General features: G+C 58.4%; 1 protein-coding gene across 10 annotated transcripts in view; it reads right to left on the bottom strand.

The window, feature by feature from the left end:
- The window catches only part of SLC6A9 (solute carrier family 6 member 9), a 31558-nt gene extending 10764 nt beyond the window's left edge, over positions 1-20794 (bottom strand). Inside the window, exons 1-5 of one of the 10 annotated variants that reach the window (XM_032430647.1) lie at positions 20540-20794; positions 14938-15057; positions 2387-2543; positions 1654-1785; positions 1012-1282 (exon numbers count right to left, since the gene is read on the bottom strand). In XM_032430647.1, coding sequence (XP_032286538.1) covers positions 1012-1282; positions 1654-1785; positions 2387-2543; positions 14938-14967 — 590 coding nt within the window. In that variant the 5' untranslated portion in view covers positions 14968-15057; positions 20540-20794. The other 9 variants (XM_032430665.1, XM_032430640.1, XM_032430655.1 and 6 more) reach the window with 9 other exon arrangements.
- Positions 20795-24627: the final 3833 nt, after the last annotated feature.

The raw sequence follows: 24627 nt of genomic DNA, 5'->3' as shown, positions 1-24627 counted from the left end.
CCAGTTCGCCACCTCGTGGCCACGGCCTTCCTGCCCACGTCTCTCCCAACCCTTCTACACCTCCCTCCTCCCTCCTAGGGAAGCCTTCCGGACCACCTCCTCACGGCCCCGTCCCTCAGAACTGATCACCCCGTCTTTGTGCCCCTACCACACCCCTGAGCACCTGCCCTAATATGACCCCCCTCAGGACTGTGGACTCCTCAGGCGAGGGGCTCAGGGCTCTTCAGACCCCATGGGTACCTAGGGCCTGGCAGAGCAGACCCTGTAGATATGGAATGAATTAACATGGCTTACCCACAGGCCCCCAACACTCTCTTCCCACCAGTTCCCCAACAGGACATGGGGGGTTTCCTTCAGGACGTCCCCCTGCGCCCTCACGCCAAGGTGTTCTAGAACACCTCCAACAGCAGCTTCCCTGCAGCCAGCCCTGAGACTCCAGTCTCTCTCACCACAGAGCATACGAGTGCCAGGCTGTCTTTCCTAAGCACGGCTTGATGATGACAGCCCTGGGCTCAGGAAGCTTCTACGGCTCCCTCTGCCCTGCAGAGTGGTAAGTCTATGCTTAATTCATATAAGTTCTCCAGGAAGGCTGGTGGCCCCTCCTAGGCTCCCTTAGGGCCCATGAGTTTCCCACACACCTGTGAGTCTCATCAGAAGAGCTTCCCCTCAGGGTCAGGACCAGCCTCTTCTCCTTCGGGACCTGAGGACTTTGCTCACGCTGTTCTCACCAGGAAGACACCCCGCTGTCCCCCGACTCTGCCCTGCGGACGTCCCTGACTGCTGGAGCCCTCCCTCACTGCACCCTGTCAGGACGCTCAACTCAGCGTCCAGCCCTCCATCATTCTCGGCTGTGTCAGCCTCCTCTCCTGAGCTAGTCTGTAAACTCCTTAGTTTGCCCGGCTCCGGTCCCCGCACCCCACCTGGTCGGCAGAAAGTTGCCCGATGGCAAGGGGGGAGAGCCGAGGCTTGGCGCCAGGTGTCCCCCCCAGCCTGGGGCCAGTGGGGCCTCACCTCCAGTACTCCTCGCTGGGGCTGGTCCTCTGGAGCGAGTGGTTGAGCAGGTGGGAGAGGTTGCCAGGCAGGGCGGCGGGCCGGGAGCCGTTGGTGAGGTTGGAGGCGTCCAGCACCCCAGCGCAGTCGGGCGTGTTCCAGGGGTTATTGCAGTAGGCCCAGGGCAGCACGTGCGTCATGGACGAGAAGAAGTAGTAGAAGGCGATGCAGATGACCACGTTGTAGTAGATGCCAATATACGTGGACACCACCATCATGCCATAGCCCACACCTGGGAGAGGGAGGGAAGGGGGGCAGCCTCACACATCTAGCTGAAGGAGGCAAGGTTAATGTTGAGGGGCCCCCCCGGGGCAGGCTTTTGTGGGGGGGCCATCGAAGGGACAGGTCAAGGCCTTAGCAGGGGTGAGCTGGGGGGCCCGGGGGCTTTGTGTATACACGTGGTAGGTGAGGAAGGCGGAGGCCAAGTAAACATGGATCCCAGCATGCATCTGTGGCCTTGGCCATTGACGTAGGGCTTGGGGTCAGCACCAAGGCTCCGTGGGGGTTGACAGTGTTTGTACAGATGGGTGAGTAGGCCCCCAGAGGCCCGTGCATGTGTGTGTGTGTGGGGGGGGGAGGCAGTGTACCCCACCCAGGCCTCACCTTTGAACATGGGGCTGATCCTCCAGACCCCCAGGCAGCCCTGACTTGCAAATTGGCCGAAGGAGAGCTCCATGAAGAAGAGAGGGATCCCGCAGAATATCAGCATGATGAAGTAGGGGAACATGAAGGCGCCTGGCAGGCAGGGAAAGGGCTGGCTCAGGGCGGGCTTGGGGGGTCCCACCCTCTTCCTGCTGAGAACCCAACAGCAAAACCTTTGTGATCGGCTAAGACCAGAGGAGGGTGGTCCACGCACTGAGCAAGAGCCTGGGTCTGAGGTATCCTACCCACAGCGTGCCTTTGAATTTGGCAGAGGCTTCCTGAACAGAACCCAGGCCCCAGACCCACCATGTTAGGGTGGGATTTGATGGCTTCACCAAGCAAATTCACAAACATAAGTCGCTGGGATCCTCAAATTCCCTGAACCATTTAGGGGGCTGTTGACACACAGGGGGTGTAAGACAGGAAACCTTGGGAGGTTGGGGCGCCTTTTTCTACCTCTCTTGACCTCAAGGGAGCAGGCTAGCAGGGTCAGGCCCAAACAGCAGACAGCCAGGGTCAGGGGGTGACCTGTGCATTAGGTAAAGGGTACCTAAGCCAGGGATTGGGGCAAAGGAGATGAGAGCCAGAGGCCAGCCTGTCTGGAGAGGGGTCTGTGCCAGGGAGGGGGTAGCCCAGGCCTTGGTGGGTAGGCTCTAGCCAAGTGGGAGGTCCCTGCCCTGTGCCCACTGGGTACCTCCCCCGTTGCGATAGCAGAGGTATGGGAAGCGCCAAACATTGCCCAGGCCCACGGCATAGCCCACGCTCGTCAGTACAAACTCGATCTGGTTGCCCCAGTTGCCCCGTTTGAGGTTCTGGTCCCTCTTGGTGGCCTCGCTGGGCACAGCACCATTCTGTGGGGACAGGAGAGAAGCTACCATCAGAAAGGTTTGTGCTCCCGTGCCTGACCCTCTGGGCCTCTCCCAGCGGGGACACCATGGACCCCCCAAGCCCCCGCCCCCACCCCGGGCTTCCCCTCTGCTGGCAGGAGCTGCTGGCTGGCCTGGCAGAGAAGGGGAGAAGAGAGGAGCGGCTGCTGGAGGGTGCCAAGCGGGGCCTCCCTCACCAGCCCCCCAGCACCCTGTGCCAGGGGCACCAGCCCACCTGAGCAGCTGCTGCCAACATCGGAGAGGTGGGACACTGAGAGGGAGCCCAAGTCCAGAGCCCCCCCAGCCCCAGCCCCTCCAAAGCCTCCCCTCTCCCCTCTGGGTGAGGATCTGGGAGCAGCTGAGCCTCATACCAAGCAGCCAAGTCGGGCTGGGCACAAAGGGGCCTGTGTCCAGACAGCACCCCCCACCCGCCGCTACCACATCACCAGGCTGAGCACGCCGCCGCCCACGGGCAGGCGGTGCGGGGGAGGGGATGCCCGACCCTTCCCCCAGCTGAAGGCGCTTTCCTGGGGGCACAGGATGGGCAGGGCTGTGAGGCGGGAGACGGGGGAGTAACTGAGCTGGGCCAGACTTGGGGAGGGTGTTCTGGGACTCAGGATGGGAGGACCCAGGGGAGCCATCGATATTGCCCATAGCCGGGGAGGGGGCCCTGGGGAAGCCGACCTGGGCTGGGTGGTGCTGGCCATGAGCTGGGGGAGGAGACCAGAGTTGTAGGCACCACGCCAGACTTGGAGGACAGACTGCTAGGGGAAACAGAGGGAGGGACTCCGGAAAAAGGTCTCTGAGCTGAGAGGGGGTGGGCTGCGGACGAGGAGGGGGCTGGCCAGGAGGGGCCGTTGAGGGGAATTTGCCCCAAGGAAAGGAAGCTGGGTCTGCCCTGGGCGGGGGCGGGGGTGGGGGGGGGGGGAGGCCTGCAGGGCTGGGCTGGGTGGCCTGAGGCCCCACTGAGGACAGCCCCTTTTGAACCCCAACCCCACAGCTGGAACTGGCTCAGCAAGTCCCTTTACAAGTGTAAATATGCCCCTTCCCCATGCCATGCCCCTTCCACCCCCTCCCAGGGTGACAGGAAATCAAGCCGCCCTGAGTGAGAGCCTGAGGGGTCGGGGGCTCTCACTAGGAGACTAGGGACCCTGAGAATCACCAGCAGAGAAGCACAGAGTGACAGAGACAGCCTCTGGGAGATGGGCTATTCCCTTGAGAGAAACAGACAGGAGTCCCTGGAGGACACCAGGATTGAAGACAGAGCAGCATGGCTTCTGAGGGACGCTGCTGAAGTGACACTGGCCCCCAGCTTGAAAGAGACATATTCAAGGACAACAGTCACACTGGCCAATAAACAAAGAGGTCTGGTGCTTCGAAATGTTGCCGGATCCTGACACTGACCGACAAATGCAGAGAGGAGCAATGGCTTCACTGGGACCTGTGCGCTTTCCAGGAAGGCCTATTTGGGAATGGAGACTCGGGAGGCACCAGTGCCCAGTGGAGGCCCCAGCCACGTACCCCTTGTTCCCACAGTGGGCATATTTCGGCTTGCATACCCTGGCCACCAAAGCACAGACACCCTGTGGAGTAACCATCCCGTACACCCAATCTGGCATTGCCCCCAGAGGAGACACTGACCTTCACACCCTCCAAGGAGGTTTGGGGGCACGGCACCGAGAACTGGGGTCCAGTCCCCTTTGAGGAGCACGCAGAGTGAACTGACAGGCTGAAAGAGCCTGCATACGTTCATTCCTGCAACCACGGGGATTTACTAACACCTACTGTGTGCCCCTGCACCAGGCACTGGGAATCCAGCAGTGAACTAAACAGACACCCCTACGCACTCAGAGCTCGAAATCAGTGGGGGAGCAAGCCATCAATGACAGAAGCAAATCCATGATTTTTATATTGCAGCCGCGAGGTGACCACAAAGCGCAAGTTCTCAAGGCACAAGGATATATGGAAGGAGGCCAGGCGGGGGGCACGCAGGGTGAGGTCGGGAAGGCTTCCCTGATGAAGGGGCTTGAGGGCCAGTCTGGCTCTGGGAGAGAGGGTGGCTCACAGCCTGAGTGTGCCCTCTGGGACAGGCCCATACAGAATCTTGCCTAAGGCTGTCACCACCTCCGAAGGCCTTCTTGGGGACAGGCCTAGCAATTCTGCACGGTCCGGGCAGGGGCATTTTTTCAGAGGGTGTGAGGCCGGCTTGGGGACAGCTTCTGCATTCCCAAACAAATCCCGGCCAAATAGGGCTCCTATATGTTGACCCTACAATAACAGTTTTATTCTGTCCAAGGCTTGTTTACTTAGGGGCACAATGGGAGACTGGCAGCTGCAGAGTAAATGGGTGGGGTCATGAAGCAGTGCTCACGGCTGTAAAAGAGACACCCGAGGGGCCAGGAGGGTTTCATGGGCAGGGCAAAGGCAGGGCTCCTTGCAGAGGCCGAGGTCCCCAAGGCTTGAATGCTGAGGCACCCCCCCAACCAAGTGCAGCGGGACCCGACCGGGATTTCTGAGCTCTGCTCCTTCCCTGGCATCGAGGGGGACAGTGAGGGTGGGGGTGCCCCCAGGCCGCCACTTGACTGAGCCCTCAGGAGCCAGCTCTGCTCAGTTAATGAGCGGCACACCACTGGGCCTTGCGCTAACCACTTCGGCCATGTGGCCACAACTCACGACTCGGGAGGCGGGAGCCCTGAGACAGGGGCCCCGGGCAGGGAGCCGGGGATGGGGCTCTGGTGGGAGTTCCTGACCACACTAGGGCTCTGCGGTGCAGAAGGAGCTGGGGTCAGCGACACTCTGCAAGCTGTGTGAGAAGCGCCCCGATTCTGGCTCCGAGGCCTGCGTCTCAGCACCGTGGGGCCGACTCCCAGAGCAGTGGCTGGGAGGTCACCATGGGAGCCACGGCCAGGCCTCTGACTTCCGTTCTAGTGCGAGCTACGTTCAGGTGACTTGGCTGGCGAGGGCTTGGCTCTCTGCAGAGGACATAGCAAGCCCCCCTTTCTCCAAGTACACTAGAGGAAAGGATCTCCAAAATGCTCTGCGGGGCTTCTGGAGGCTCCAGTTCCCCTCTCTGCTCTCCCCTGGGCACCCCCGGCCGCTGCCTTCCTGGGCAGCGAGACCCATAGCTGGCGAGCTTTTCCAGCACTGCCTCGATTTTGTTCTCCTTGCATCCTCTTCCCTAGCCTAAGCCGCTCATGTTCTTGTTCTGCTGGGTGGACACCTGTACCACTGATCAGACCTGTCCCTGCAGCGGACGTCAGCTCTCGGGCACCCACGAAAGAACCCCTTTGTGCTCACAGTTTCAGCCAGACCAGCAGCCCGTCTGCCTAACCCAGCTCAGCCCTGCCGACTGGCCGGGCTCCAGGCTTCTCCTGCCCATCACCCATCTTTCACTATCTGCCCCTCGCTGCTCTCCCTTCCCCCCTTGCTCACACCTGGGTGACGAATTAAACCACAGGGGGCTGGTGCTTCCTCCCCAGGCTCCCTGGATAGCCCCAACCCTCACCTGAGACTCCATGGCCATGGGCATGATCGGTGGTCTCCAGGATAGGGACAGCCCTGCCCTGTGCCCGAGCTCCCCAAGTTGGGTAGAAGGCAGGCTTTGGGGCTTTCTTTCCATGGTTGAGTGGGGTAAGCTGGCTGATCATCCTCCATGATGCCCACCATACAAAGACACACGCACATAAGACCCTCACATAAGACCACACACGCAGGGGCGCCTGGGTGGCTTTGTTGGTTAAGTGGCTGCCTTCGGCTCAGGTCATGATCCTGGGGTCCTGGGATCGAGCCCCACGTCCGGCTCCCTGCTCAGTGGAGAGCCTGCTTCTCCCTCTCCCTCTGCCTGCCACTCTGCCTACTTGTGCTCTCTATCTCTCTGTCAAATAAATAAATAAAATCTTTAAAAAAAAAAAGAAAAAAGACCACACATGCACAGATGCCCTTCCCTTTAGGAGCAGTCCTTAAGGCAGCTGGGTCCAGTCCCACACAAGGACTCGTGACCTCCCACCCCGTGCCTGCCTAGCCGAGTGAGCCATACAGAGCAATCACTTACATAAGTCCTTTACATAGCCTTGTGCCTGGCTTAGTCCCTGCTCTGGATGAGCTCCTGGAATGAGGGGTGTTCAGCTCTGAGGGCAGAATCCAGATCTCCCCACCATGCCTTGGGCTTGGCAGGGCAGGACCCTGCGCCAGGCATGAGAACCCCAGCATTCTAGAGCCTGCTCCCCCAGCGACTCTGGGCAAGTCATTTCCACTCCCTGCAACTCAGCGTCTTTAACTATGAAATCAGTGGACAGACTAGGCAACCTCAGTAGATCTACTAATCTCTGTAGTTCTGCCTTGCCTGGAATTTTCCTATTCCTGACTCTCTCCTGAATCTTCCATTAGTTCCCACTAACTTTCTAAATGACTTTTAAAAAATGTTATTGTTGGGGCGCCTGGGTGGCTCAGTCGTTAAGCGTCTGCCTTCAGCTCAGGTCATGATCCCGGGGTCGCGGGATCGAGCCCTGCATCAGGCTCCCTGCTCAGCGGGAAGCCTGCTTCTCCCTCTCCCGCTCCCCCTGCTTGTGTTCCCTCTCTCGCTGTGTCTCTCTCCGTCAAATAAATAAATAAAATCCTTAAAAAAAAGTTATTGTTTTTCTTCTAATTATAAAAGCATTTTAAGCTTATCACCAAAAAAAATGGGAACCTACAGCAAAGAGTAAAGAGGAAACAAAGCCGCAGAGCCCCCTCCCAGAGGTGAGCACCCGCATGGGATGCACCCCCTCCTTTCTTCATGCACAGACTCGGACAGAGCCCAGATTTCTACCCTGGGCTACGGCTCTCCTCTGGCTCCTCACTCCCACCCTCCCAGACCAGTGTCCACTGGATATTTTTGTGAATTGTGAGCTCCCTCCTCCTGCTCTCGGTGGACACTGAAGAATCCTGGAGCCGCCTGGCTGGGCGGGCCCCGCTGGGATCTAGAAGGCCTCTTGTTCAGAACTCTGCAGCCCTGGGGTTTGCTCATGGGATGAAGTCCCATCCAAGACAAACTTTATGGAGGAGGACAGACAAGACCCCACATCCCAGACTGACCTTGAGCCAAATCCAGATCACCGGCAACTTTCTCTGAGCCCTATTGGGGAATTCAGGCAGAATCGCCATTACAGTAAATTGTGGCTGCCTTAAAAGACCCCACGACCTCCCCACACCCTTAGATTCTTCTTCCCCCAAGTTCTCTCCCTTTGGTCCAGGGACCAGGCTGGCCCTTAGGTAGCACCCGCCCTGCAATGACAGAGCCTTCTGTCCTTTATCTGGCCTCGCTGATCCAGATCTGGGAAAGAGTCAGGGGCCAGGGGTGGAGGAGCAGGACCATGGGAAAATCCGCCCTAGGCCAAGCAGTACTCAGGGGCTGTTAGTGCCTCTTGCCTCCAGGAAAGCTTCAGAGCAAGCTCTGGGCACCTGTTAGGAGTCCAAGCCTTCGTAGAGGAGGCTTGGACTCAGGAGAGAGTCAGGAATAGGAAAATTCCAGGCAAGGCAGAACTACAGAGATTAGTAGATCTACTGAGGTTGCCTAGTCTGTCCACTGATTTCATAGTTAAAGACGCTGGGTTAGGAGTCCAAGCCTTCTCACCCCAGGTGAGAGAGGCAAGGGCATGCCCTGTGCTGTTCTGCCCAGAGCCCTGATTGGTGGGCAGAGACCTGCCAACACTGCAGGGAGCAGACAGAAGATGCACCCCAGGCTCGCCAGGCTCTGCTCCAGGCCCTGGGGAGCAGTGATGGCGGACACTGGGTGGGCCCTGCCTCTAGCCCTGGAGAAGCCCAGCAGCCCTGCCTCACACGCAGCAGCTGTGGGCAGTCTCTACCCCAGACAGTTGGCAGTGGGTCTGGCACTCGGGGAAGTGGCTTTGGTCTGTGACCCTGGCAGTTCTGAGGTTTGAGGGCAGCCCTGCATAATGTTTCTCCCAGACCCAACCCAGGTCTTCCCAGAAGACATTCCTTCTCTTGCCTTCTGAAGGTCAAATCAGAATGCTCTACCGGGCGGGGAGGATGGCTCTCCCTGTCCCTTCACACTTGCTGCCATCAGCCCCATTGTCCCCGACATCTGTGCCCATCCCCAGCTTCTAGGGATGAGGCCACATGGGTGCCCACCCCGTCCGGGCACTTGCCGGGGACACTGGTGAACGTTCTCTGGGGTCTCTCTCTCCTCCCACCTGAGACCCCCATCCCATCCTCTTCCCCCACCATCACTGCTGAGTCCATGTACCATGTCCCCCTGCCCCCTTGCTCACTCTCCCCATAGGAGTAACTGCCGTGGCACGGACAATGGGGCTGTATTGATTAGTACAATTCCTGGGCACCTCCGGCCCGTCTCCCCGGGAGCTAGGACAATGCAGCTTTGATACACAGAGCAGATTCTCAGCAGGTCCTTGGGCTGGGGGAGCGCTCACCCCCCCCACTCTCCTCCCCCAGGCCCCCCACCGCACAGCTAACTCTTCCTGCACTCCTTCGCACACTTGCAACTTTCTGGGTCACTTTTGCTGGTGTCTGTCTCCCTGGCTGGCTGGGCCTGCCCCTCCCTGGCACAGACCACTCAGCCCCTCTCCCCACCCCCCAGCCCAGCCTCCCAGACCGCCTGGCTCCAGGGAGGGGGCTCAACCTTCTGGAAGGTGACTGACCTGTCCTGGGGAGGAGGGGGCCACAGGTCCACGAGCCGAGGCCATCCCAGGAGGAGCACTCAGAGCGGAGCGCGCGTGTCTCCGCTCTCATTCACACCTCTGCCAGCTCCAGGCGACACTGACGCATCCCCTGCCTCTCCCGCTACAATTACTCTCACCTCATCTCCTCCCGCAGCTCTGCCTACCCCTCCCCGGCCCTCCCCCTCCGGCCAGTCCCCATGCAGCCCAGCGCGGGTGCTCCAGAGCTAGAGTGAGGCGTGGGGTTTGTTGTGTTTTTCCCTTGTTCCCAGCAAGTTATTGGAACAAAACACACACACACATACTCACAACCACAGAGTGAGGCAGAGCGAGCTCGGAAGAGAGCGAGCGGCCTCGGGGCCCAGATGCTTCTGAGCTCCCAGGCCTGGCACTTGGTGGGCCCCTGGTAGGGTGGTTGGGAGCCACTGGGCACTAGACTTGGTGAAGGGCAGGAAGAAGGGGGGGCATAGTCCACAGGGCACTACCAAAGCATCTTAGACTTCTTAGAGTGGCGTGGGCGGGGGGATGGTGGGCTCTGGAGCTGTTCCCTCCCTCCCCCCGTAGGAGTTGGAGACCCTCAACCAGCCAAGATGATTGAGTGTGTTCACAGAAGAATGTGGCTGACCACGCAAGAAAGATCTGGCCCGGGGAACTGCAAGGTCACCTGTCCTAAGAAAGATGGCACTAGCCCAGAGAGTGGTCACCACAGAGTCCAGGCAAAGGTAGGGCCACAGGACAGGAGCCTCGGAGATCTGTACTGCATTGCCCAGAGCCTGAGGACTCGCTCCGCGAGTATGTGCTGTATGGGCTGGGTTCAGTCCAGCAGGTGTCACCGTCACTGGGGCGGACGTCACTCAGACCCATCAGTCCCACTTCCCTGAGGCCACACTCACGGGTCAGTCTCCAGCTGATGCTGAGATAGCACAGACCAGTGGTCAGGAAGGTAGGCACGAGTGTTCTGGCCCCAGGAAGGCGGACCTCTCTTTGGAAATTGATAGGGTGGCAGAGGGCCTGGTACATGGGAGGGTCTCAGCAAGCCCCCACCAAACGGAAGCATGCATGAATTCTGATGTAAAGAAAACCTAGCTTTTCTGTGAGTTTGGTAAGTATGGTGACCTCAAAGGGAACATGTCAGGATGGTTTTTTTTTTTTTTTAGGATGGCTTTTTAAAAAAAAAGAGCACAAGTTTAGAGTCAGATAGACCTGGTTTAAACCCCAGCACTGCCAGTTTCTCACCATATATAGCCTTAGGCAAGTCACTTAACATGTCTGGTCTTAGTTTCCTCATCTCTGAAATAGGAATAATATCCACCCATCATCAAATCTAGTGAGAATTAGCACTAACAGTAATAGATAATACATATTAAGTGCTTACTATGAGCCAGACACTGTCCTAAACACTTTACATATATTCATTCATTTAATTCCCCCCCCCCCCCCGCCTGCCCGCAAATGCCTTGATGTAGATACCTTATTATCCCCATTTTGGGGGGTAGACAGAGACCAGTCTTGGCTCAAGCAAGTCACCTAAGAATGGTCTGAGACCCCACTGACTCAGCCTCTCACTGGGCCAGCCTCATGCAGCCAGGTCCCCAGACACGCTCCGCTGACTTCCTGCGCGCACAGACTGTGGGCCAAAGCCCTGGCTGGGCCACTGGCTTCAGGAAGGCCCAGTCACCCATGATGCCCAAATGCTCACTTCCACCCAGGGTGGGCTCTGGGCTCTGGCTGCCCTGGCCTGGGCAGGGTGCCCAGAACAGACAGCCCTGGCTGGACGGCTTTCTCTGGCCCCGGCCATGGGGACAGGAGGCGGCAGCAGCCCAGCTGGGCCCTGGCCGTAATGAGGCCTCATTAGTGGGATCCAGCTGCTCCAGCCCCACTTTGGGAGGCCGACTCCCCCAGCCCCCGCCTCTGACTTTCTTAATAAGAGTGGGCATGTCTCCAGAGGGGCAAGGAATCTAGTTGCTTTGTTGTGCCCTGTGCCTCCAGGGGGAAGGTCCTGCCGAGCTAGGACTGAGCAGGGGGGAGGGCTGCAGGGAAGCTGTGTGAGGGGAGGGGAGGGCACAGGACTGAGCAGGTGTGCTCCAGGGAAGGTGGGGAGGGGAAGCAGCCCAAGGGGAAGGGAGGCAGGATCTTAGGTCCAGAGAGGAGGCCTGAGGAACACTGGGTCTAGATATTGTCCATTTCCCTGGGAGGGCGTAGTTACACATCTCCGGTCACCTGGTTGGTCATCTAGGTCATAGCTCAGGCTGTCCCGGCTAAGAGAGCCCCCCTCCGTGCTAGGCCTTCTATAAGGAGAGGGCCCACTCTGTGCCAGTCCCTGAGCTGGGAGAGTACTTACAGTGTGCCAGCCCCTGTGCCCAGAAAGCACGCACTATACCACCAGGACCTGTGTTAGCAGAGCCCCCACTACGCACAGAGTCGGATGTTAGAAGAATACACAGTGTGCCAGGCCTGTGTGAAGAGAGCAGCCACTTTATATCCACCCAATGCCAGTGAGCCTCTGCGGTGGGTGAGGTCCTGCACTAGAGGAGAAGCCCATGTAGGCCAAAATCTGTGCCAGGCGAGCACCCAGTGGATGCCCAGCCAGGAGCTGGGGGAGCGCCCACTGTGCGCCTGGCACTATGACAGACGGGTGCCCACTGTGGGCAAGTACGTCCTAGGTGAGCACCTCCCATATGCCGGGGCTTGTGCCAGGTGAGGGCCTGGTCGTCGACAGGCTCTTCACCTAGGAAGTGCCCAACGTGGGCCAAACCCTGTACTTGGTAAACTCCCAGCGAGGGCCAAACCCGTATCAGCTGAGCACTTGCCACATGCCAGGATGTGGGCTGGGTGAGCACCCACTGTGTGCCAGGCCCTGCAATGGATGGTGCAGAGAAGAGGTGTACAAATCCTATCAAAGCAGAACAGAACAGGTCAGGGTGCGGCAGCCCCCGGTGGCCTGTGGTGCTTGCAAAGCCTTCTGGGATGATTTAGATCTCTGGCACTCACGGCCCTAGCCCAGGTGACTGTGCTCTTATGCATCACAAGGTTTCCCAATGGCAGCAGCAGCCAGTGTGCTCAAAGACACGGGGAGAGGCCAACGAGGCTCACCAAGGCCTCTGTTGCCCAAGACTCTGTGCCAGTGGGGAGCAGGCATGGAGAGGGGCCTGAATCAGCCAGCTTGTGACCTTGGTGTGAGGCTGTGTGGTCACAGCTGACCCAGCGGGGCTCTTCTGTCCTGGGCTCCTCTCCCCCAGCTCCCTGTCCTCTGAGCCCAGGCAGCCCCACCCCACGCGTATGCAGAGGCACTAGGTCTCCATGGAAGTATCACCCCACCCACCCCCCGGTGCCCCCAAGCATCCCAGCTGCTCCCAGGCTTGGAGGCACCCTGGCCAGCTGGGTTCTTGCATGGCCCTGTCCTAGGAGCTGCTGAGGCGTGAGGGAGGCAGCTGAGCTGGCCCGGCAGAGACCATCTGGGCTGGGGGTGGGCGGAGGGACACGTGCACCAGGCATGTGGGCCTGGGCACGTGCTGAAGAGGGGCTTGCTTCTCGGTGGGGCACCTGCCCCATGAAGAAAGGGCAGGAGCTCCAAGGATGACACAGGGTGTCTGCTGATGCTGAGGAGAGTGGGGGGACCCATGTCTTCACACCCAAACCGGAGGCAAAGGGGATGGAAGTAAGGACCCCACGGCAAGGGCTAGCTACCCCCTCCCCACATACGGGGGCACAAATGGCAGAAGAAGCCACAGGCCTGGGACTGTCCAAGCAGCTTACATGCGTGGCCCTCGGTAGCCTCTCTTCTACCCCTACCACGGCATAGAGAGGAGGGCATGTCTGGAAGGAGTGTCCTCTGCTCTTTGCCTTTAGGGGAGCACAAGCGTCTAATAAAGTGTTGGCTCAGCTGCCTACACCAGCCAGCCAGGAGGGATGGCGCTCCTCGGAGCCTGTGTCCTGGAGACAAGCCCTGAACGGAGATGGCTTCAGTTTCCAAACTGGGGCCCGAGAAGAGAGTAGCCCAAGGTCATCAGCAGAACTGAGAAAGAGGCAGGAATAGAATCTCTAGCAACCGCTGTGGTGGTGGTGGTGGGGGAGGGCGGTAGAGCCCAGGGGACAGATGTTATGGGCCTCAAACCAGCAGTGGCCGGCAGAAGCCAAAGGGCAGAGGGCATCCGAGCCCCGGCTATCTTTAGGCACATCCTGGGGCTGGGAACGGGCGTCCCAAGGCAGCAATCCCTTCCACAGACAGGCTGGCCGGGCAGAGCCCAGAGTCCGGGAAGCTCAGCTCCGGGCAGGGATTATGGGACGTGATTGATGCTCGCTCTGTGGCACACAAGGCTCCCACATCTCAACCGCTTGCCTGCACCAGTCCTTTCAGGGTCACTCCCGAGAAAGAAGAGCAGCCAGGGAATACCCAGAGGGTTTCTCAGGTTTCACAGGGCTCGGAATCTCCATGTAGCAGGGGCAGGGCCACACCCCACTTCCTATGGACCATAGGCCTGTGGCAATTCCCGGACTTCTCTGGGAAAGGGAGGCCATTTTTGGCCCTATCACAGCATCACCTCCAGCAAGTGTTCAGGTCACGAGACTTCATCTCTGCCCATTTATGAGCACCCCAAGTTCAGGTTGGCTCAGGAATACTTTCAGAAACTTGGTTCATTCAGACTGGTTCCAACCAGTAGGAGCCAGGCCAGAGCAGGCCTGAGGGGCTGAATGTTAGAAGTTCAGAACGGAGCAGGATAGAGGGTCCTTACCCTGGAGCAAAACCGCCCATCTACCTCTCCCAAACCATTCCTCTGGACCAAGTACTCTGAGCCCCAGAAATCTTTGGTGAGAGACAGGGCCTATTTAGGGGGTGGGGGAGCTCCGCAGAGACCCTAGGCCAATCGATCCTTCACAGAATGAGAAAAGCAATGGAAGGAACTGATGTGGGTGAGAGAGGCCAAGGGCAGGGCTGTGCTCAGTCACCAGCTTTTTCCCCTGACAGCTGCCCAGTCTAGCTTGTCCCCGAGGCAAGATCCCCAAGAGAAGAAATACAACCACTGCTCTTGGGATCGGTTCTGACATCTTTTTCCCGGTTCCTGCTTCCAGTGCCAACCTGCTCTGTCCCTCAGTGAGTCTTCCTCCTTCAAGCCCTGACCAGGCCCGGCTCTTGCCAGCTGCCTCTCCCGGGGGCTCCCTAGCACCTCTCCTGTGCTCTGGGGTAGCGGGCAAAGGAAGGGCCATGCCTTGGGGCAGGGGGAGAGGGGAGTTTTCTGAGGCCTCAGAAGAAGATTCAAAATGAAACGTTCTTTGTTACTTTTCAGAGTGAGAAGGAACCAGGGAAGGAGAGAAAAACCAGACAGGGTCCGAAGACCCTTTGATTAGCACATTGGAATGCTCCCTGCAGCGGGCAGAGCATGGGGTGGGGGTGGGGTGCTAGGGTGCCAACCGTGTGACTGTCCTGGGTGTCCTCCTGTCCTGCTGGCCAGAGCACCTCTTGTGATGAGGATGGGGAGTGTGCTCCTGCCCCCTGACGTGCCGTCATAGGCTCTGTGGCAGAATCGGCCCCGTTATGGGCTCTGAGCCGCAACACCATCCAGCCTGTCGGGTAAGGGGCCACCTGCTTGGGGCCTGGGACAGCCCTACTAGTCAGGAGCCCTGGCATGGCAAGCAGCCGGCAGGCCTCAGAGGGGGCGGTGCTCGTGATACCCCCTTCCACCCTGCAGTCTGGTTCCTGTACTCACCAGCATCCCTTTGGCACCTTTTCCTACCATGGCAGCAGCAGGTTGGGGAGCGGCCCTGGAGTCCTGGACCACACTCACAGGCTCTGCTTCCAGCACCTTTCAGACCACAGACCTCAAGAGCTGTGGAGAGAGCAGAGAGCCGGGTGGGAACCTGGCCCGGGAAGGTGAGGGCAGGCCAGGTGTGGCTGTCAGGGTTCTCCAGGACAGGTAGTGCTGGGCCCGGACCACCAGCTGGCAGGCCCTCACTCCCCTCCCAGGCTGGCCCACCCTCTGCCAGGCCCTTTCCCATCTCATCCTTTTTGGATGACCCTCGATCGGCTCCTTCCTAGCCCTTCTTCCAACCCTTCCCCTGGATCCCTTGGTCTCCAGGGATCCCGTCCCAAGGGGCAAAGGTCTATTTTTACCTCTCCAGATGCCCAATTCTATAAAAGATTAAAAAATGAACACAGGACTGGGACAGTGTCCAATTCCTTCATCGTCTGTGTGGATGGCTTCAACCTTTCTCCTGAAGGGGAGCCAGCTTGGATCAGCACGTGCTCCCCAAGCTCACCCCAGCCGGGCAGTCAGGACCGTCCTTCCTCACCCTGGTGCCACTCAGCTTGGGCTCCAGGACAGCCGGGCATGCTGTTATGTCACTGCCCTGGACCATAAGCTCTGTGAGCACCAAACACGCCGTGCACGGGACCACTTCCCTGCCCTGGCTCAGGCCTTCCCCTGCCTGCAACATCTTCCCTCCTGCTAACCCGGTAAAATTCTGCAAATCCTTTAGGACCATGCTGAAATGTCACCTCTTCTCTGTAGCCTTTCCTGGCACTCTCCCCAACCACAGTGAACAAACTGCTTCCTCCTTTCATTTTTTTTAGCAGGTTTCTACTGGTGTCCTTATCAACTCATACTAGACTTATTTGCTTCTGTCCATCAACCATGAGTCTGTGCGTTCCCTGCGGGTTGGGTCCGTGTTTCATTTACCCTCGGTGCCTGCCCCTAGCCCAGGGCACACTAGCAGGATGTCTTGCTTGAATGGGATTGAAGGGCAATGGGTAAGACTGAAGTATTGGAACGATGGTCCAGGCCAGCCAGAGACCTTGTAGGAAGCATCTGAGACACAAGGTGGGCGTGACGAGCCGGACGAGGTGGCAGACAAACGGAAGGAGTGGCCACAGGGCCATGCTGGTGTATACAGGTTTAATGTCAGACACGGATGTAATAGGGGGTTGTTTTTGACGGGCCTCAGGAGAGGATTCAACCTTCAGACAAGATCGGGCGCGTTCAGGGTGGTATGGCCGTAGAGGATTCAACCTTCAGGGAGGAATTCTCTCATGGGAGGAAAACCCTGGGTTAGGTGGACAAGAATGTTCAACCTCCATGGGGCCTGGTCCCAGGAGGGACTGGATTCATCTTCTGGGGCCTTCTCTACCCTCCCAGGGAGTAGACTCTACTCCAAAGGCTGTTCTGTGGCACTCCGTCCCGCCCACAGCCACCTGCCAAGGGCCGCCTCTCTCCTACAGGTCCGGGAAGGTTTTAGAAGGCCAGAAGAGACAAGGAGGAAGGTCCTTGCCTGTGAAAATCAGCACTTGGCTTCCTTAGGACTTGGCCCTGGCCACGTGATGTCGCACAGCCTTTTCCCCAGGGTGGGGGTAGGCGCGGATGTGACCTGTAACCATTTCCCTTCTGTCAGTCACCCAGGCTGGTCTCTCTGCCTCTCAAAGGGTCCTCCTAAAGAGACCCCTGCGCATGGCTTTGGTCTTCTGGGGGCATCAGGAGAAGAGGGGGTTTGTGCTCCGTTGTCCTCTTCACTCACTGCACCCCTCCTTAAGCTGTAAACTTTAGATCTGACTGTCCCAAAGCTGTCCCTCTTCGGCCAACGAATAGTAATAACAGCAGGCAGCATTATTAAGAGCCACCTCTTGGGCTGGTAATTATTATGCCCCCTGCTTAGGTAAGTAAACTGAGGACATTCTGCCCAGAACTTAGGCTCCAGGGTGTTCTCACTCAGGTCATCCCTGAGCACTGACTGCAGATACAGTCCTTGTGCTCAGAGTGTTTACAGATTGGTTTACAGAGGCTGCGTGGTGGTGGCCTCCAGGAGAATGAATGAGTTGGGCAGAAAGTTTTGCTGCTTCTCCTGCTTCTGCCATTTCTGCCATTCTGTTAAATGGCCCCGTCCATCCATTCAAAAAGTACCACATATGGACCACCACTGGCAAGTGGTCAGTTTAGCACGTGATGAAGAGCTTGGGCTCTGGGACCTGGTAGGCCTGGGCTGGAAATCTGGTTCTGCTACTCACTACGTATGTGACTTTGAGCAAGTTACTTAACTTCTCCGAGCCTCAGTTTTCTCAATCTGGAAGATGGGGCTAGTAATACTTCCTTTGTAAGTTCTGAAGTTTCTGCTTACTTTTGGACTCTATTGCAAGTCTTCCCCTCCAGTCCACTAATCTCCCCAAAACCCTAAAGCCCCGATTCCCCCTCATTGTTCTCCACGGCCAACAGGATATAGGCTAGACTGTTTAGCAGGCATTTAAGGCTGGCCACAATTAAATTCACTTATTCCACAAATATTTATTTCAGGCTTGCTCTGGGCCAGACCTGTGTTGGGCAGTAAGAACTCATCGGTCTCTGCCCCCCTGCATCTTGCAGGCTAGGGGGAAAGAGGGAAACTCGTGACTCAAACACAGACAATCAAAGATTGAAGGAGAAAGATCCTTCTATGAGAGTCGAGAGCAGGGGGATCTGGCCTTGTCTGAGAGTCACAGGGGGCTTTCCGGAGGAAGCAATGCTATATGGTCAGAGGGACTTATTTAGGCAAAGTCACAATAGTGAGGAAGAGAACAGGAAGAGAGATTCAAGCAAATGAAATATGTGCAAAGACCCTGAGGCTGGGCTCAGATTGCCAGGGAGAAAGTGGCCAAAGATGAAGGTGGACAGATAAGCAGGGTCAGGGCCTTTGGGGCCTGGATTTTAGTTTCTATCCTGAGGGCAATGGTCTCGATCAAAGGCTTTAAGGCAGAGTTGCACCTGGCAGGAGCAACTGGTGGAATGTGCATTTTGAAAACTCACCCTAGACACAGTGTGGAGAAAGGACTGGAGGGAGGGGTTAGTGGAAGAGAAGTCAGTCAGGAGGAGGCCAGGCCAGGGATGAGGGGGTGTGGACCAGGTCGGTGGCCATAGGGTGGGGAGAGGTGCACAGATCTGAGAAAAATATAGAAGGTGACTGGTAGGACTTGGTGATGAATTGCACAGGAGGTGAGGGACAAGCGGGGATCTCTGGTTTCTGCAGGTGCAACAGGAAGAAGCCCGAGCCAGACCCCGAGACAGGAGTGCCAGGTGCTGCAGGCCTAGGGTGGGGAGAGGGAGAGCTGGGTGTGAGCTGCCTGGGAGCCACTCAAGGGTGGATGGTGAGAGGGCAGTCATAGGACCCAGCTACTTAACTGGCTCATTGCTCTGTCCTTCCCTGTCCCCAAACGGGGCTGTCTGTCAATCAATTGTAAAGGTCCATCTGAGCCAAGCCCTGGAGTCCTCTCTGGGAATGGAAAGGTGACAAGCTCTTTCCCTGCCTTCAAGGACCTCACAGTTTAGGAGAGGAGGCAGCATAAACTCTATGTGCTGTGACGAGGGAGCGGAGGGGCTGTGGGGGCAGGGGAGGGCTTCTAGTTTTGCCTGGTGCCCAGGTCAGCTACCTGCAGCCACCTGTGACCATGTGGGACTATTCAGCATTCCCAGAGGTTCTTGCCTCCATGTTTGTGCAGGTGGTTCCATTGTCCCCATTACCATTGGTATATATCCTCCCCAGCTTCAAAACCTGTCCCAACGGCATTCTCTTCAAGAAGCCTTCCTTCCTCCTCCAGTTGCAGTCACCTTTTCACCGAACCCGCAAAGCACGCTGTATACATCTGATTAACACGCTCTTCACATGTAGTGTTGCGGCATGGTTACTTGTGTCCAGATCTGGCTCCCCACGAACTGGAGAGATCTTCCAGGGCAAACGTGTGATTCTTCTGTGTCCCCAGGGCTGGGCACAGAGCGGGCACCGCCGCAGTCGCAGTGTAGGCCGAGTAAGGGGGCGTTTTCTCTGCGGTCCTTGGAAATACTTGGGCATGCTCAGTGTCGCCCATTAGTCCCTTCCTAGAACCAGTTCCCTCACCCACTATTCTCCAACCTTCCGATGCTCCCTCACTTTGGACTTCTCAGACCCTTCTTCATTTTCCATTCCTCGCCCCCGCCTTTACCCCAGCCTTTATCTTCTAGTAACCGCAGCATCAAGCTTGCCTCAGCAAAGAAATAGACCCAGGCTTTGTGCTGGAGCTGTCAGCGAGCCGGGGACGCGGCTCCTTTAAGAGTGACCAGCGAGGGGGCGTGGTCTGCGGAGAGCAGGCCCGAAAGGGGGCGCGGCTCCTTTAAGAAGCAGCCGGCGGACTGCGAGGAGGCCCCGGGCGGGCAGGCAGGGGCGCGGTCGCTTTTGGAGCAGCGGCACCGCCTGTAGCACCCCGATTCCTCGAAGCGGGGTGCGTCCGCTTTAATCGGGGTGCGAGGTGTCGGGGGGCGGTGTTACATCAGCCGCCACGTGTGGGCCTCTCAGCTGGTGTGGAGGCGGCGGCTCCGCCCCCGGCCCCAGCGGTGGAAAAGTACCGGGGCGCCGAGGTCCCCGCCCCCTTGCCCCGCCCCCAGGCCGGCTCCGGCCCCTCCCGGCCCTCCTGGCTAGCCCCCCTCCCGTCCCGCCCCGGCCCCGCCGCCTTCTACCGCCCCGCGGTGGCTGCGGGGTGCGGGGCGCCGGCTGGGGGTGGGCGCCCCCGACTGCCAGGCCCCTGCCCTCACCTGTGGCCGCCCGGGCCCGCCCCACACGCACCCGGAATGAAGGTTGGGGTAGGGAGGGCGCGGATTTTCCCTGGAGTAGCAGCCCCAAAATAACTCCACGGCCGTAGTCCCTTCCCAAAGCCGTGGCCGGGAACCGCGGACAAAGATCCCGAGGGCGTCGGGACCCCCTGGCGCGGCTTCCCGGGACCCGCGGGCGCGCGGGAACCCAAACCGGGCTGGTGGGTGGGCGGGCAGATAGGGAGGCAGGCCGGCTGGAGGGGCCAGATAGGCAGCCAGGCCTGCCAGCGGTGCGAAGAGATGGAGTGGGAGCCCGCACGCGGGGCGCAGAGCCGGCCCGCCGGTTCCCGGCCGCGCAGGCCCCCGGCGCACAGACCCACTGGCGCCCCAGACGGACCGTGACACGCTCTGGTTCCGGCGCTATCCGCACAGCTCCGCGCCCGCCGCCCCCGACCGAGCCGGCTTCGGCACGCAGCGACCCCCCTTCGGGAGCGCGCCCCCCCTCCGTTCTCGCCCGCTTTAGCTCCTTGGTGACAGCGGTGACACCCAGACGCGCGCACCTACCCCCGATCTTTGCGGCGAGACAGACATCCTCGTGCGTGCGCCCACACACTTACCCACAGATGCCCGCATGCAAGCGCGATCATACACACACACACACACACACACACACTCACTCACTCACGCCCGCTGGTCCTGGGGCTTAGCCCCGCGGAGCCACCAAACCCAGACCGACGGCAGGACTGACAGAGGCGCGGGCCGCAGCTCTCCGTTCCCCAAGCCCCCTTACCATGCTGCAGCCCCCGGCCCAGGCGTGCTGGGTCCGCACCGCGGTGCGCCCAGGTGGCTTTCTTAAAGGGAAAGTTGCATCAGCCTCCTGAGGCTCAGTGCCGCCGCGAGTCCGCCCGCCCCGCCGCGCCGCTCGCGGCTCCTCCAGAGCTTGTTGTGTTTTGGTTTCGGGAAGGCGGGGGCCAAGAGTTTGGTGAAAGTTTGGAGAGTGGAGAAGGCTTGGGAGACCTAGCCAAGTCCCTCCCCTCCCTGAACAGCTCCCCTGGCCGCTCTTCCCCCCTCCCGCATTTCATCCCCACCCCACTGGCCGACTTCTCAGGCTCCTCCTCCCAGGGAATAAAATTACAAGCCTCTCCAGCTTTCAGATGATTGATCCCCAGGAACCCCTGGGAGTGGGCTCCACAAAGGAGCCCCCTTCTTCTCCCTTGCCTTGCTGCCCCCCACCCACCCACCCAGCTGGGGCCCTTGGAGGAAGCAGATGTCTTTGCCCACTTCCGACTAGGCTTGGAATAAAGCCAGAAGACCTGGGGCACTTTGGGGGGGCTGGGGCTGGAGTTGGCCCTCCAGGCCCCTGGTCTTCTGCGCCTGCGTTGCCCCCAGGGAGAAGTCAGAGCGAATTCCATTCCCTTTGGAGCGGTGCCTCTGGGGACTGTGGGCACAGCTGGGTAAAGCCCCGGTCCTAATCCTCGGAACTGGAGGTCTAGGGGTAATCCTTCCTCCAGGGACACTCCTTGGACCACTGGTTTGGTCAGCCCTACTCTGCTGCTTGTGTGGCTTGGCTGCAGACACCAATCTGGGCCCCTAATTCCCTCCCTGGGGAGACAGACCTGGGTTCCAATACTAGATAAAGGAAACTTTGCCAAAAGGACTTCGCTGAGCCTCAGTTTCCTCCCTTGTGAAATGGAGAGGATGAGTTGAGGTAATGCGTATCCTTGTATATAAAACACATCGCTGCAGGCCACCTCCCTGGGCAGCAATGCCGGGCTGTTGGTGGAAAGTTTGCTTCCCTCGTGAGAGCCACCAGTTAGTACTGGCTGTCAGAGGAACAGGTATTGCCCCAGCCTGAGTGGGGCATCTGCTCAGCAGGGGCCCAGCCTAGAGAGATAGTACCTGCCCCCCCGGACCCTGAGTCTGTTCCTCACTGTTGTCCGGTCAGGAAACGTTTTATTTGTTCCCTGGGGACAGTCAGCCTCCGGGAAGCTGGTCACACACGCCAAAGTCACACAAGTGAGATTCCACTTTATTAATTTACGGTCAGAGGCATGGAGCAAGATAATAGGTATCAGGCACAGACATTTCCTGCCCACAGGAGTGCTCTCAGGCCATACACAGTCCATTTCACAAACTTTCCCCAGGGCTGTACGCTCAGACCTTACAGCCTATTTACATTGGAGACCTGATTAGATCTGGAAAGACACTTTATCTCATCACCAGATTATTTGCATTTTTACTTTGTTCCCAAACAGCATGTTTGGGAGTTCTGTTCTACGAACGAATCGCAGGTGTCCTGTGTGTGTGCGCGTGCGCACGAGTGCGCCTCTTCCCGGGGCAGTCTGCTTGGCCTGTGTCCGCTTACCCTGTGGATTTGTGTAGGTGGATCTGTGTTTGTGGAGGGGTGATTGTGCACTGCAGCGACTCTGTGTGTGGGGGGTGTGTGTATGCCCCCAACTGCGGGGACTGGGCATATCTAATCCAAGCCCTCCTTGATTCTCCTGCCTAGGACATACATTCTGTTTCTGGTCTCTCTCTCCTTCCCTCTCCCCTGAAGCTTGTCAGAAAGGGGCCACCATACAGGGAAGGCAGAATGGAGGCTCTTGGAAGAGGCCCCCAGGTAGGGAGGGGGGACAAGGAAGTGTGTGAGAGGGTGTTTCAATGGCCTTCTTCCCTCTTGAAGCAGTAGCTGGAGGGTGAAGGGGCACAAGAAGAGGGCCTTAGCATTATCAGTGAAGTTTCTGATGATTATTATGGCCCAAGGAAACCGAGACTTCCTACCTCACACTAAGGTGTCCATATGAAGCAAGGCATGTTCAGGATACTCAGAGCCAGCCGCCCAGGAGGTCCTCAGGCTCTGGGGCTGGGGGCAGGGGAGGGTGAGGTGCTTAGGGTTCAGCTCTCTGAGGCCTTATTGGGAGGATCGTTTGGCATTAATTCCGGGGGCAAGGAGGCAGTTATCCCCTTAGTCCATGGGTTGGGAGGAAAAGATTTCCCCTGGGGTATTTGGTGGGGAAGTTGGAGATTTGCCCATGAGGGTTTTGCTAGAAAGAGATGACATAACACAAAATATATTTGTATGCATATAGAGAGACTCATGGATGTGTGCACTTTAAGCACCTTGATCCAGAAAGGGCTTTAGGCAGCCATACAGTGAGTTGAATCCCGAGGAGAAACTTGAGAAAGATTTTGGCTCCATGAGACAGGGATGAGAGCGGCTGTTTTTTTTTTTTTTTTTTTTCTTCCCCCAACTAGAATGAGGCCCCAAGGGAGGCAGGTCTGGGCCGAGCCCAGGTCAGAACTGGGATGGCCTTCGTCCCTGGCTGTGAGCTCCTGGCCCTGGGCAGCTGGTCCACAGAGTGGGAAGGGCATGGCTAGCCTGGACCACTGTCAGGAGAGTAGGGGGATCAGGCCTAGGACAGACAGGAGGACCGATGGGGTCCGACGACCTGCTGACCTGCTTCTTCCTGGGGCAGGGCAGCAAGAGGGCAGGCAGCCTGCGGCGGGGCCCCACCCACTGTGGGCTAAGGTGTGTCTCCCAAGCCTCCAGTTACAGTGCTATTTCCTGGGAAGGCTGCACCCAGTGTCAGATCCCCTGGTGCTGGCTGGCTTCCTCCTTTGTTGTCGTCAGCCTGCAGGATCAAGGCCTCTGTTGGGACACACAGAGTTGGCTTAGGTGTATGTCTGTGGCAATAGGGATAAGGTCAGACTTGGGCCACTTCTGGAGGGTACTGAAGGAGCTGGTGGCATGGGGCACTTGGTGGAGGGGTGCAGAGGGGCCCTGCTGAGACACTGGGGGAGGGTGGACATTGTTTTGAGTTGCAACCTGGACTGACCATTGGTCTCCACCTCCTTGGAGTCCCAGCCTCAGGAACAGGGCAGGATTACTGGGAGTGGCGTGCCTGGGCTTGGCTCTCAAATTCCTTCTCCCTTGAACTTGGAGCCCAGTGGTCAGGGCCTGGCACCTTCCCTGCCCTGTCCCAATGCAAGGGAGCAGGTTAAATTGGTTCCCGATCCAGGAGATGTCTGTGGGGTTCCATGTGTCCCTCAGACCATTCTGTTGTGCTGTCTATGGCCCTGGTCCAAGCGAGCAGCACGAGCCAATCATGGGGCTCAGAGCAGGGTGCCAGGCTGGATCTTAGCAGCTCCGGGTGAAATTAGGTCTATAGACTGGAAACGTAGGCTTTGGCCCTGTCTGGGGGGTAGCCCCAATGTCCAGAGCATGCAAAACCCAGATTCGGAAACACTGTAGAACTCCCCAAATCCAGAATTCCCAATGCCAAGGGTGCTGGAGCTCCTAACACTGTAGAGAACCCCAAACCCAGAGCCTCACGGGTCCAATACCCAGGGGGCCTCATGCCCAAGGTACCCACCATCTAGACCACCCAACATTCCTAATACCCAGCTCTGAGTGCCAATGTCCCAACCCAGTGGAGAACAACCTGGAGGAGATGGAGCAGTGCCCTGCATGGCCCAGGACCCTTCAGGGACTCATATAATCTGAGGAGTGGCCATCACTGAAGTTGGGGCTGTGGGTGGTGCTGGAAACAGCAGTAATACTTCCTTGATGCCCCCATCTTGGGTCTGGGGAGGTTAAGAGGGGCTGCAGGAAGGATGGCTTTCCCCCGTGCCTCTCCACCCCTCAGTCACAGGTCCCGTATAATCAGACGTCCATTTGCTCACCACACAGGAGTGTCCATCTGCGAGGTGCCGGGAATTTGCTAATCTCTAGGAATACAGCCACGAGAGGAGAGGGGTCCCCGCTCTCCCATGTGGGAGGTATGACAGTGTGTGTGTGCCAGAGCGTTGGTGTGGCTCACCACGTTGCCATCTGTGGCCCACCTGGGGCTGGGGCCATGGCCGTGAGATGGCACGGCT

This window comes from Phoca vitulina, unplaced genomic scaffold (assembly GCF_004348235.1).
Source record: "Phoca vitulina isolate PV1807 unplaced genomic scaffold, GSC_HSeal_1.0 scaffold2, whole genome shotgun sequence".
Lineage (NCBI taxonomy): Eukaryota > Metazoa > Chordata > Mammalia > Carnivora > Phocidae > Phoca > Phoca vitulina.
This window is presented reverse-complemented; position numbering and strand designations above follow the sequence as displayed.